Source organism: Octopus bimaculoides, chromosome 12 (genome assembly GCF_046866305.1).
Source record: "Octopus bimaculoides isolate indiv1 chromosome 12, ASM4686630v1, whole genome shotgun sequence".
NCBI lineage: Eukaryota > Metazoa > Mollusca > Cephalopoda > Octopoda > Octopodidae > Octopus > Octopus bimaculoides.
In genome coordinates, this window is record NC_142939.1 from 61160396 (window position 1) to 61175395 (window position 15000).

The 15000-nt window shown below is 36.2% G+C and overlaps 1 protein-coding gene, 1 long non-coding RNA gene and 1 pseudogene across 2 annotated transcripts in view; 1 reads left to right on the top strand and 2 right to left on the bottom strand.

The window, feature by feature from the left end:
- LOC149133107 (uncharacterized) overlaps positions 1–3627 on the bottom strand; it is a 50773-nt gene extending 47146 nt beyond the window's left edge. The window contains exon 1 of the long non-coding RNA XR_016243864.1: positions 3330–3627. This is a non-coding gene — a long non-coding RNA (uncharacterized LOC149133107). The remainder of the gene's footprint in view (positions 1–3329) is intronic.
- Positions 3628–3661: 34 nt separating this feature from the next.
- LOC149133108 (uncharacterized) overlaps positions 3662–15000 on the top strand; it is a 103071-nt gene continuing 91732 nt past the window's right edge. The window contains exon 1 of the mRNA XM_089361136.1: positions 3662–3752. Coding sequence (XP_089217262.1) covers positions 3730–3752 — 23 coding nt within the window. The 5' untranslated portion in view covers positions 3662–3729. The remainder of the gene's footprint in view (positions 3753–15000) is intronic.
- Positions 11025–11118, bottom strand: LOC149133109 (U6 spliceosomal RNA; annotated as a pseudogene).

The window sequence follows — 15000 nt, forward strand, 5'->3', positions numbered from 1 at the left end:
TGTGTGTATATGTTTATGTGTTTGTGTTTGTCCCCCAACATCGCTTGACAACCGATGCTGGTGTGTTTACGTCCCTGTAACATAGCGGTTCGGCTAAAGAGCCCGATAGAACAAGTACTAGGCTTACAAAGAATAAGTCCTGGGGTCGATTAGCTCGACTAAAAGGCGGTGCTCCAGCATGGCCACAGTCAAATGACTGAAACAAGTAAAAGAGTAAAAGAGTATATATATGCATGTATATGTAGGCATACATATGTATATATATGTGTATATATATATATATATATATATATATATATATATATATATATATATATATGTGTGTGTCTATATATGTATTTGTATGAATGCATGTATGTATGTATGTATATATATATATATATATATATATATATATATATATATATATATATATATATATATATATATATATATATATATATATATATATATATATGCGTGTAGGGAGTATATGTAATGATCACAGACACACATAGGTGCCTATATACGTATGTACTGTAAGTGAGAGAAGCAGATATAAGGAAGCAATTGTGTGTGGGGGGGGTGCGAGAGAGGAAGAAAGAGACAGCATGAGAGCGATGTAGGGGCAAGGGAGAGGTAATATAAGAGCGCAAGGGAATGAGGAAGGGAGGGAGAAAGAGAGGTGGGAAACAGTGAAACCGTGAGAGAAAAGGAGAAGGTGCCATTTATTTAGTTGCATTCTATAAAACACACGTCACATGCACGCACATACACAAATGCACGCATATACTCACATACAGAGTCACCGACAAACATATACACGCACACACACACACACACGAATATATATGTATATATGCATATGCAAGTATAAGTGTATATGTACCATCTCTGTTCCCATTAAGAAACAGCAGGAAACAAACGGATATATAAATGGATAAGTAAATAAATAGAAAGATATATATATATATATATATGGTGCACCAGCATGACCGCAGCCACTTGGCTGAAACACATAAATAAATAAATAAATATATATATAAAGAGATAGGTAGGTTGACAGGGGAGTAGATAGATAGAGCATTAGCAAGACACATGAATTTATCTACGTACATACAAACATACATGTATATATATATATATATATATATATATATATATATATATATATATATATATATATATATATATATATATATATATATGAATATGGATAGGTAGGTAGGCAGGTAGGTAAAGAGATCGATACAGAGAGAGCACATACATGCGTGTCGAAGAGGAGAACAGAAAGAGAGAGAGAGAGAAAGAAAGAAAGTCAAAGAACGGGGTAGCGAGTAAAGCAAAACATCATTTTTGCTTCTCATAGTGAGTGTAACACATGTATAAAGAAAACAAAACATAAAATAATAAACATGTATGTTTATTTAACAGGTTCAAATGCATACATTCACACACATGCACGCGCGCGCGCACACGCACGCACACAGTTTCATTGACACATATACGCACATAAGACACACACACATGTATGCAAACGCAAATATAGCCATATGTATATACAACCGCGCATATGTACATATATGCATGCACTTATTTTCACATTCGTCTTTACATATATACAAACACTAATATAGCCGGCATATATACGTGTTATATATATATATATACACACACACACACACACACACACACACATATATATATGTATATATATACATATTATATAGATATATAGATATATATATATATATATATATATATATATATATATATATATATATATATATATATATATATATATATATATGTATACATACATGAATACATGCATACGTTTACACTTAGTACACACATTCTACACATAGGCAAAGACACGCACGCACACTCACACGCACACACACACATATATACATACATATACGTATACATATAAAAAAAAACCCAATAGTAACGATAATGATAATAACAACAATAATAAAAATAATAACAATAATCATAATGTGTTCGTGAGTGTATATATACATCTACACGCAGGTGTGTCTCTATGATTACTTAAAAGTAAACAAGCAAGCGAGAGTACTCCATACTAGAAGGAGAGTATATAATATATTTAGGGCCTTGTAAATATTATTGCTTACAAACGAGAAGAGGTGAGAATAAAGTACTCAATACACAAATGAAAGTTTATATATATATGCATTCTTTTCTTTTATAAAGGTGTAACTACTTGGATTGTAAATGAGTTTTTATAACATGAAAGCCTGAAAACTCCTAGTTGTGATTCAAGATATATACATACGTACATACATATATTCATACATGCATACATATATATTACACACACGCACAGACACACACATATATATATATATGGATATGCATAGACACACATGCACACACACACACACACACACACACACACACATACACACGCACACGCAGATAGATATATACATAAATGTATACTCTCCAACATCAACACACGAATATACAATATATATATATATATACCCACGCATGCATAGATATAAAGACACGCATATATCTATATACATTTTTTTACCCACCCACCTATCCATCCATCCATCCGTCCACCCATCCATCCGTCCGTCCACCCATTACGCATATTCGTATGTAGATATGCATGTATGTATATAATGTGTATGTTTATATATGCATACATACAGAGACACACGTAGAGGCACACACACTCACAAACAACACTAACATATACTCACATATGTTTGTATGGATACTCGAACATGAAAGTACACGAAACATACATTCGTATATGCATACATACGCAAACATTGATATCAATACATGCATACTTAGAAAGCACACACACACACACACACACACACACACACACACACACACACACACACACACACGTACGCACTCATACATATATATTACATCTAGCCACCCATCTAGCCATCCACCCATGTAACCATCCACCCATTCACCCATCCGTCCATCTAGCCATCCACCCTTCCTTCCAAACATACATAGAAGGCATGCATACATACATAACAAATATGAACATAGTTATATATATATATATATAGCATACATACATAGGTACATACATGATATGTATAACATACATTATCTACATACATAACATACATATAAACATACATTAATACATACATGCGTAACCTACATACATAACACGCATACATAATAATATACATATATAGATACATAATATTTTACGATCGTATACTTACACATACGCAACATACATTCACTAATACTAAATAGTTAAAATGAAACGTGTGAGAGGCAAGAGAACTCCCTTACTGCATTAATAACTGTGAAAGAGCGACGAAAATACTTGCTTTGTGTGGTAAATAGTATCTGCTGAAAGCTGTTGAAATAAGGAGTTCTAATACTGAAGTTTTCGATAGCAAATCTTCACTGCTTAGCGTTACTCGTGCGAGCAATGTGAAGAGTATAAGAACTGATACGACAGTAGTAGTTGCACTCACTCCCTACTTCACTGGTTGATTTCTTCTCTTTGGAAAAGTTGTCGTTTGGTGTTTAGCGGTTTAAACGATATCACGATATGTTGACGTTGGCGATGGCGAGATAGTAATAGAGATAAACTGATACGAAGAGAAAGCGGGAGAGAGAGAGAGAGAGAGAGAGAGAGAGGGGAAGATAAAGAAAGTGATAGTGGTGGGGAAGAAAGTGATAGAAGGTGGAAGAGAATGAAGAAGAGAAGGAGAGAAAGGCAAAATGATGAACGCGAAGACAGGAAGGTAGGAAAATTTGTAAAAAAAAAAAGAAAGAAGAAAAATAATGAATGAATGAAAAAAAAAATTATGCAAACCCGCCAAAACAAAACCGGAATTCGATCTCAGAACAGCAAGGGTTTTTTCTTGTTTTCCTTCTTTGTTAAATTTCAATGTGATTATTTTGGTAAGTAATTCGGTGAATTTTGTAAATTTCGGTAAATTATTTTTTTCTTCAATTCCTTCTATCAAGTTTTTTTTTTCTGCTTCGTTCCTCACTTATTCATAAGAAACTTTGTAAATAATAAATAAATCCTGGAGTTGTAAACTGACGAAGGTATAATCCGGTAAGTTCATATATATATGTATATATATATATATATATATATATATATATATATATATATATATATATGTATGTATATATATGTGTGTGTGTATCTATATATATGTGGGTGTGAATATATATTTGTATACGCACACAATGAATCGGGAGGTAGTGTGTATTTTCTGACTGTGCGTAAGTATGTGTTTATATATATATATATATATATATATATATATATACATATATATATATATGTGTGTGTGTGTGTGTGTGTGTGTGTGTGTGTGTGTGTGTGTGTATGCAAAAATATTTATAAAAGCAGGCACACTTTCTAGTTGGTTGGTTAGTTGGCTAGCTGGTTTGTTGGTTGGCTGGTTGATTGCACTGGTGAGCACGGGTACTGTTTGGTGCTATGTAAGAAAAAAAAAGTCCTTTCGGAAATTATCGCTACAATCTCCACGCAATGTCTCTTAGAATAACAAAAGAATCACTCTCACACACGTAGAAAAAGAAAGAGAGGGGAAGGAAGAGTGATAGAGACACAGAGAGAGGGGGGAGAAAGAGAGAGAGAGAGAGACACGTAAAGCGAGAAAGGGTAAGGGGAGGAGGGAATTGTCTAAGAGAAGAAGGCTGACAAGATTTAAAACGCAACCAGCACAGCAATTACGTCACAGATGCTTAGTGAGTTTCTGTGAGAGAAAGAAAGAGAATGTGTGAAAGAGAAAATGAGAGAGAGAGAGAGAGATGGAGGGAGAGAGAGAGAAATAGATATTGAAAGAGATACATAGAGAGGCAGGCAGACAGATTAAGAGATGAATAAGAGAGAGAGAGAGAGAGAGGGGGGTAAGAGAAAGAGAGAGAGATGGAGAACAATTGTGTCAGAGAGGGAGAGAGAGTGTGTGTGTGGTGTGCGCGCGTGTGTGTGTGTGTGTGTGTGTGTGTGTGTGTGTTGCATTCAGAGAATTTGAGAGAGAGAACGAGAGGGATAGCCAGACATTGAAATAGATAGAATAGGAGAAAGAGAGAGAGAGAGAGAGAGAGAGAGAGAGAGAGAGAGAGAGGTAGGAAGAATAATGGTCGCAGAATTACTAAGAAATTGATGCTGTGAAAAAAAAGAAGGAAAAAATAAATAAAAGAAATAAACACGCTTGTTTTGAACGAACGCAACAGCTGAAAGTGGTAAAGAATCGGAATCATAACTATTTTCGATGCAGGAACAATGCCAGCAATTTTAAAGGGAGGGAGATTAATCGGTTCCATCGACTCCGAGGGTAGAGGATGTAAAGTAAATTTGACCTCGGTGGAATTTGAACTCTGAAGGTAAAGACCCAGAGCAAAGACTGCTAAGCAATTTTTTCGGTGCTCTAACGATTCTGCTAATCCAATAACCCTTGTATAATTTTCATTAGGACACAAGGCCAGTAAGTTGAGGGCATGGATCATCAGTCGATTTGATTAGCTCATTATTTTATCAGCATCGAAAGGATGAAAATCAATGATTTCTTGTATAGGAAGAAGGCCAAAAATTTATAGTTATTTTGAGCTTGTAATATGGCTGTTACATTAACGGACGCCGAAATAATCGTCTCAAGTTTTGGCACAAGTCCAGTAATTTTAAGGGAAGGGATAGTCAATTACATCGACCCCACTGCTCCAGTGGTACTTCTTTTGATCACCCTCGAAAGACCTCGGCACAGCTTGGACCCAGGGCAAAATACCGCTAAACATTTTGCTCGACTCGCAAATAATTCTACAAATCGCCGCCGCATGACGTCGAAATAATCGTTTTTACAATGAACAGAAGGTCTAAAATTTGAAGGGAGAGGAGCAATCGATTACAGAGTTTGAAATCAGAACGTAAACGACGCTAAAATAAAGCAAGACATTGATATAGGTTCATGACCAGAAAATCTGGGGACGGCTTGTCACGTTAATTCCTTTTATTGACCACGGCAGAATGAAAGGCGAAGTCTAATTCGGAGTGATATGGATCTAGAAGGTGAAGGGGTGCAATCAAATACCACAAAGAATTCCGACTGATGCTCTAACGATTCTGTCAGTCACCCAAATAATAATCATACTGGCTTTTGACAGTAGAACAGGGCCTGATACTTGGGGAAAGGCGTGAGCATTTGGCTGGTACTTAATTCTATCGACTTCCGAAGGATGAAAGGTAAATTTGGTCTCGGTGGGATTTGAACTCAGAAAGTAAGAATCCAGAAAGAAATTCGCGAAGGATTTTTCCAGACGCTCAAACGATTCTGTGAGCTCACCACCCTCTCTAAATATAGTTAAAAATGATGGTTTCTGATTTAGGTACAAAACCGATAATTATAAGTAGGGTGATAGATTAATAGATATGATTGACCTAGTAATTGATTAGTAGTTAGTGATAGATTAATAGATATGATTGACCTAGTAATTGATTGGTAGTTGGTGATAGATTAATAGATATGATTGACCTAGTAATTGATTGGTAGTTGATTTCATTGATACCGGAAATGATGATAAAAAGCAAAGATGATCTAAGCGGGATTAGAACACAGAACGTAAAGAGCCGAAACGAATGCCGCATCTGGTTTTCTCCGACTCTCTGACGACTCTGCCAATTCATCACCTTTATAATGGTTTCTATTGTAGGAACAAAATCAGCAGTTTTGAGGAGAAAGGATTAATCGATTCCACCAAACTTTGTATCTGATTGGTCTTTTATTTCATTCACCCTAAAAGAAGGATAGTTAAGGTTGACCTTAAAAGGATATGACCCCAGAAACTAAAATAGCAAACCAAATGCAAAATATATTTTCTGATGCTCTAACGATTCTGCCAATCCATTAACCCACCGTTACTGCTCCCTCCTCCACTTCCTCCTCCTCTTACTACTACTACTACTACTACTACTACTACTGCAAATTATAAAAATGATAACAATAACGATTTCTGATGTAGGCACAAAACCAGCAATTTAAGGTAAGGGGCTAGCCGATACCGTCAAGCTGAGTATACCGCGGTACTTTATTTGATTGACTCCAGGTGAGAGGCAAGTAGACCTCGCTGGAATGTATATTCAGAAACTAAGGGAGAGTGAAAGAGAGAGCGAGGAGAAACAGTCAACCAAAATGATGATAGTGTCTTGTTACTGCGTTGTGCATTTTTCAGTAAGCGATAATGGGAAAAGTGTTGTATCTACGAAAATCTGTATGCTTGTGTTGAATATACGTGGTCTGATCAATTAGTATCCGAACTGTTGTCATAGTAACGAAGCTAAAGCATGCAGAGTAAAGCCGTTTGGTACAGATTGACCTTGAACTTCACTGTGTTTGTACACTAAGTTTTAACGTTGTAGCTCACTTCTGCTGTTTACAGCAGTGCTTGAAAAAAGGTGTGTAGCTTGTGATCCTCACATTAACCACGACAGAGTAAGTTGTGCCGAGAATCTGCATCAAATTTTGCCAAAAGCTTTGCGATACCTGCTCAAGAGGCCTACACAAAGTTTCCAAAAAGTTTTCATCGTTCGTGACACAATCAAGAACTTGTGCAACTGAAATACGAGTGTGATTTTGGTCAGCTAAAAGCAGTTTTGGCACAAACTTGGCAGACACACGTCTCATACCCAAATCCTTAGTGATAAGGGACTGAACTGAACCGTAAGTAATCTGCACATCCTATAATAACTCACGGATGGTGATTCGACGATTTCCCCTCACAGCTGCTCGCATATCTCCGATGTTTTTCGCAATACTGATGTTTGCGGTCCCCAACAACGTTCGTCAATATCGAGACTTTTTCGGCAATTTTGGAAATGTCTGAACCACTCGTACACTTATGTGCGGCTCGGCTCATACACTCCTCTCCATACACTTTCTGCAACTTTTCGCAAGCCTCTGAGTAGGTAATGCCATAATATTCTCTGTCATGATCAATGCGATGATCACAACTACATACGTTCTTTGAAGCACTGCTGTAAACAGTGGAAGTGAGCAAGAACGTTAAAACTTGGTGCGCATGCACAGCAGAGTTCAAGGTCGGTCTTTGCCAAGCGGCTTTACTCTGCGTGCTTTAGCTTCATTACTATGGCAACAGTCGGATACTTATTGATCAGACACCGTATATTCGCTTGAATAATTCTATTAATATAACTATCAACCTCTGGTTTTCCATTTAGTTTTGCTTAATGTTTGTCGTAAATGCATGGTCAACTGTCGTGTGTGACACTTCGTTGGCAGATGTAACAGTTTGGGTCGTGATGTTTACAATTTCCATGTTGACATAAAATCTTCATCCAATACATTGCTTGTCGGGCTTACGCTATATGAATAACATTTTGGGTTTGGATGCTAATGATAAAACTTTTCAATTTGGTGTTTTCTCTCATATACTCTAACTGTTTATTTCCTGTTTGTGAAGGCGCATGGCTCAGTGGTGAGAGCGTCGAGCTTACGCTCGTGAGGTTGTGATTTTGATTCCCGGACCGAGCTGCGTGTTGTGTTCTTCAGCAAGACACTTTATTTCATGTTGCCCCAGTTCATTCAGCTGTAAAAATGAGTTGTGACGTCACTGGCGCCAAGCTATATCGGCTTTTGTCTTTCCCTTGGGTAACACTGGTGGCGTGGAGAGGGGAGGCCGGTATGTAAGGGCGACTCAACACATTTGGTAGGAGTTATACTATTAGAAAAAACAACCAGTTTGATTCGGCCCCATGCAACCCGACACGACGACCTATCTCGTCAGGCGACAGCGACCGAATGCAAAGGTGCAGGAAGTGTAAAATGATTACTGGAAATTGGGCTGCTATCGGTCAAGGCCGGACACAAGGTGTGTCCTTGTGGCCAGCCTACAAAACTTTAAGTTGCGTGGTACCAAATTAAACTGTTTTTAAAGGGCTATATATATATATATATATATATATATATATATATATATATATATGTGTGTGTGTGTGTGTGTGTGTGTGTGTGTGTGTGTGTGTGTGTTGGACCCCCTTCGGTCATGAATGACCATGGGATTGCACCTAGAAAGTTACCCTCCCAGGCACAAGTCCGGGCAAGGTTGTTCATGGAAGACTAGCAGTCGCCCATGCCAGCTTCCCCTCTCCACGGCACCAGTGTTATCCAAGGGAAAGGCAAAGGGGCCGATACAGCTTGGCATTTGTGACGTCGCAACTCATTTCTACAGCTGAGTGATCTGGAGCAACGTGAAATAAAGTGTCTTGCTGCTCAAGAACGCAACACGCAGCCCAGTCTGGGATTCGAACTCACAACCTCACGATCGTTAGCTCGAAGCTCTAACCACTGAGCCATGCACCTTCACACACACACACTCACACTCACTCACACACACACACACACACACACACAACAGATATATGTACGTATGTATGCGTGTATTTATGTATGTATGTTTGTATGTATTTATGTATATATGTATGTGTTTGCATGCGAGCTGTATGGTCAATGTTTATGACTTTGGTCTGGGTTCCTAAGTACTGCATAACATCTTGGACAAATATTCTCTATAGTCTCAAGTCGACCCCTACTTTGTGAGTAAAAGGGGGTGTGAGAAGTGTATACAAGCTTGTCGAGTGGATTGCATATATATATATATATGTGAGTGTGTGTATGCATACCTTCGAAACGTCTAGTTAGAATAGAGGCAGCTGACGAAGGATTAATTCCAAGTGGCTATCTGTTTTCCTATGTGTTCGTTCCGTGGTCTGTAGTTCATTGTTTTAACGTCCTGTTCCCTGATATGCATCTATATACACATGTAGATGTAAGTATGTACATATATGTGTGTATACATGCATATATATTCTTTGTATTATTACATATGTATGTACATGTATACATAGATTAGTGAGTGTGTGTGTGTATGAATATATATATATATATATATATATTGAGACACCCATTGCTCCAGCGTTGGTTATACTCTAAGTTAACTGAACTTAAATATTTATCTAATTATTCTGTCACGAGTTGATCGGTGGTCTGTGCCAAGTATGCAGAATTTTTTTTTCCTCACCCCCGCCAACAAATAATAAAAAGACTAAGCTTCACTTATCTGCCTCTTTCACTTATCAATAAGCTCAAACAGGCGTGCGTTAAAACTGGTCCTACCTCACATTGCATACCTCATCCTGCAACTCACTCACACTTGTCGCACGACACTTGCAACTAGAAACTGCATATCTCCTCCTACTCCTACGCCTGCTGCTTCTTTTCTTTACTATCTCCTACCCCTTCTTCTTCTTCTTCTTCTTCTTCTTCTTCTTCTTCTTCTTCTTCTTCTTCTTCTTCTTCTTCTTCTTCTTCTTCTTCTTCCTCGGCCTCCCCCTCTTCCTTCCACTGTCAACTGCCGTCACCGATATCTAACAATTCGACGCTGCACAATGCTTATCGCAAACGTACGTAGGATTATACACGCCGGCAGGCATACATTATAAAATCAAATGCACACACACACACACACACACACACACACACACACACACACATGCACATGCAGGGAGCCTATACATGTATGCACTTACATACACACAATCACACACTCTTTTACTCTTTTATTTGTTTGTTATTTGACTACGGCCATGCTGGAGCACCGCTTTTAGTCGAACAAATCGAACCCAGAACTTATTTTGGGAGGCCTAGTACTTATTCTATCGGTAACTTATGCCGAACTGCTAAGTTAAGGGACGTAAACACACTAGTATCAGTTGTTAAGCGATGATGGGGAGACAAACACAGACTCAGACACAGACACACAAACACAGACACAGAGACACACACACACATACACATATACGACGGGCTTCTTTCAGTTTCCGTTTACGAAATCCACTCATAAGGGTTTGGTCGAACCGAGACGATAGCAGAAGACGCTTGTCCAAGGTGCCACGCAGTGGGACTGAAACCGGAACCATGTGGTTGGTAAGCAACCTACTTACCACGCAGTCACTCCTGTACCTATTAAAAGATATGGAACGTTTTACGAATTTGCGGGTAATCCTTGCACAGGGGCCATGTATCGTATCAATTTTAGTATATGTATTGCCGAGCAGTATACACATGTATATATATATATACACACATACATACATAAATATATATGCATATAAGTTTATGTGTATGTATATATATATATATATATATATATATATATATATATATATATGTTTGAGTGTGGCCATTTATGTGTGTGGGGTTGTGCATATTTTAATCATGTACCGCTGTATACGCCCGCAAACAAATGCGGGAAAAAACAAATGTAAACACACATGAACCCACCCACATACACAAACAAACAAACACACACACACACACACACACACAGACACACACACACACACACGCACACGCACACGCACACGCACGTACAAAATCACGTTTTTATCATATGTGTCGAAACCGAAGTTAATGAAACGCAGTGTTGCTATGTAATGAAAAATATAATGAGAATATATACGGAAATACACACAGACGTATATACATACACACACACACCCACCCACGCACCCGCATAGACAATAAAAATTATTAAAAAATCGAAAAATAAATCAGAAAATGTGTGAGCGCACATGTCTTCGTGTGTATGTGAATAAGCACTTCTGTGAGGAGTTGTCTATGCTCACTATATGTCTGCCCTCCTAACACTGATATGCGACTGGGTGATGTATGCGCTTCATATATATATATATATATATATATATATATATATATATATATATATATATATATATATATATATATATATATATATATATATATATATATATATACATATATATATATATATATGTTCATTTGCGTGAGAAATTGTGTTTCTAGTTGTGCAGGCAGGCATAATATATATATGCTAATATATGTACACACAAACACATTTATATATATACATACACATATATGTATATGTATATATATTACAGATATATGTGTATATATATATATATGTGTGTGTGTGTGTGTATATATATATATGTGTGTGTGTGTGTATATCTATCTATCTATCTATCTATCTATCTATCTATCTATCTATCTATCTATCTATCTATCTATCTATCTATCTAGCTAGCTAGCTAGCTAGCTAACTAACTAGCTAGCTAGCTAGCTAGCTAACTAACTAGCTAGCTATCTACATCAATATATATTTGTATTTGTTTAAGTTTTGAAATTATTTTCACTCTGTTTCCGTCACACGCATCGCATGTTTACACGGGAGTGTGTACGCGCATGAGTACTGAGAACATACATAAATATAATATAATATTGCTAAAGTACATTACGCTAAAATTTATCTGTCATAAAATATCTTCATATTGGTAGGCGGATGCTATGTTAATTGGTAAATCTACGACAGTAAGTTTTGTTAAAATACATAAATAAATTGGTAGTCTATGAATTTATACGGTGGGTGATACCAAGTGGACGATTGAGAAAGTGAATGATGCATATCGATCTATATGGATACTGAGATTGACATAATAAATATTTGTAGCTGTTAGAGTAAATATGTCGAGTGGTGGTGGGGAAGCGGTCGAGGAATATGTTGCATATATATATATATATATGTCTTTACACACACATACACACAGACACCCATACACACATGAAAACATATCTATATATATACATATATATATATACGCACACACATGCATACATATACATGTACACCCATATACACACACAAAAACACATATTTTTTTAAAATCTATGTACAAAGACATTTACGTGTTTATATGCATATATATAATGTGAAACAAGGTAGGAAAAAATAGTACTCGAATACCGGAGGCAGAGTAACTTGCTTTATTTGATAAAGCTGCAATAACATCACAGAAATTTCACCAAAAACCCACGTGTGTCAGACAGTCCGAGCTTGAAACTCTGAGTAGCAGTTTTTTGGTGATATTTTTGTGATGTTTTTGCAGCTTTAATAATCTTTTCTACTCTAGGCACAGAGCCCGAAATTTTGGGAGGAGGGGGTCCAGTCGAGTAGATCGACACGAGTACGCAACTGGTACTTAATTTATCGAACCCGAAAGGATGAAAGGCAAAGTCGACATCGGCGGGATTTGAACTCAGAGCATAAAGGCCGACAAAATACCGCTTAGCATTTCGCCCGGCGTGCTAACGTTTCTGTCTTATGTAGCTTTAATAATAAAGTATATATATATATTATATGAATATACATGCATATATATTTACACACACATGCATTATGAATGTGTGTACACCTTTTCATGCACACTCAATCTCACATATGCATACACGCATAAATTACGTTTCCATGGAAACAGCAAATGCTTACAAATGCCTAAGAAAAAATTCTTCGCAATCATGAGGCACCGGGTTCGCATAGAATATGTGGCATCAAGACCATACAGGGGCTAACATTGTTAAGAAAACTGAATAGATAGAAAAAAGATCAGAGGACTATTCGTTGTATTGTATCTGTTATTCCACGAGCGAAGTCTTCTCACACACTGTTTCACGGCGATTCCAGGTTAGCATAACGTCGTTCCATGTGTCTCAATCTTTGCAGAATAGTAAGTCAATTACACGCTATTTCAATGTCTACGGATTCAATACATTGTACAACAGAATACACATCGTCAAGACCGAAAGAAATCAGTTTATCTAGTGCGTGTTTGTGTATGTATACGTATATACATGTATGTAGGTGTATCTACTTATATATGTGCACACAAACACACAAATATATGTATACAATCATACATACATGTGTGTGTGTGTGTGTGTGTGTGTGTGTGTGTGTGTGTGTGTAATATATATACAAAAAATGGATTTTATATATTTGTTATAGGCATACATATGTTTCCGATAAATATTGAAGGGGTTTACTGACATAAATCAATCGTATTAATCAACCGATTCATAGTCGATCGACTGAAGGAACAGAGAACAGTCTCACACCTCTATCTGCTTCAGATCCACAATTAACTGACTTCCATAACAAAGGATTACAAGTATATGTATATATATATATATATATATATATATATATATATATATATATATATATATATATATATATATATATATATATATATAATATACTTTTAATTCAGGTCTCGTTTGTGAAATATTTTCAGTGTTAGCCCCACAGATTTTTTAACTGCAAGAACATAAACAGTAAAACGAGTCTGGCGAGTTTCGAAACATTTTAGATCATCATCAGAGTATGAATACCTATTTCTGTCCACAGAGAAAATAATTACATACAACTATATGCAATGCATGGAAACACCAGCGAAGTTAGAAATGATCTCATTTACATAACAGTGAATGTGCCGCCGAGAACGTGGATAATTAATTAAATTAATAAGTTTTTTCTTGATCCTAATATCTGTCTACTTTTACCGGCTAAACATGGTGTCACAAGGGAATATGTTTTTATGAATGTTTTTAGACGGAAACTTAATACAGCGTCCTGGGAAATATTTAATGTAACATAATTGCTCCAAAATATGTTTGTTTATTTATTTTCATCTTTTGTTCGAATTTCTTCGTGCATATATGTGTGTGTGCACGTATGTGTGTTTGTATGCACACAAACACACACACACACACGTATCTATATACACATACATATATATTATATATACACATATATAGATGTATATATGCATGTATTTATTATAAATATGTGATATATATATATATATATATATATATATATATATATATATATATATATATATATATATGTATATATATATATATATATATATATATATATATATATGTATATATATATATATATATATATATATATGTATATATATATATATATATATATATATATATATATATATATATGTATATAAGTATATGTAATATGTAATACGAACACACACACACTCAAACGCACACACACACACACTATACGCGCACACAAATAAGCAGAATACGAATGCTTGTGTGT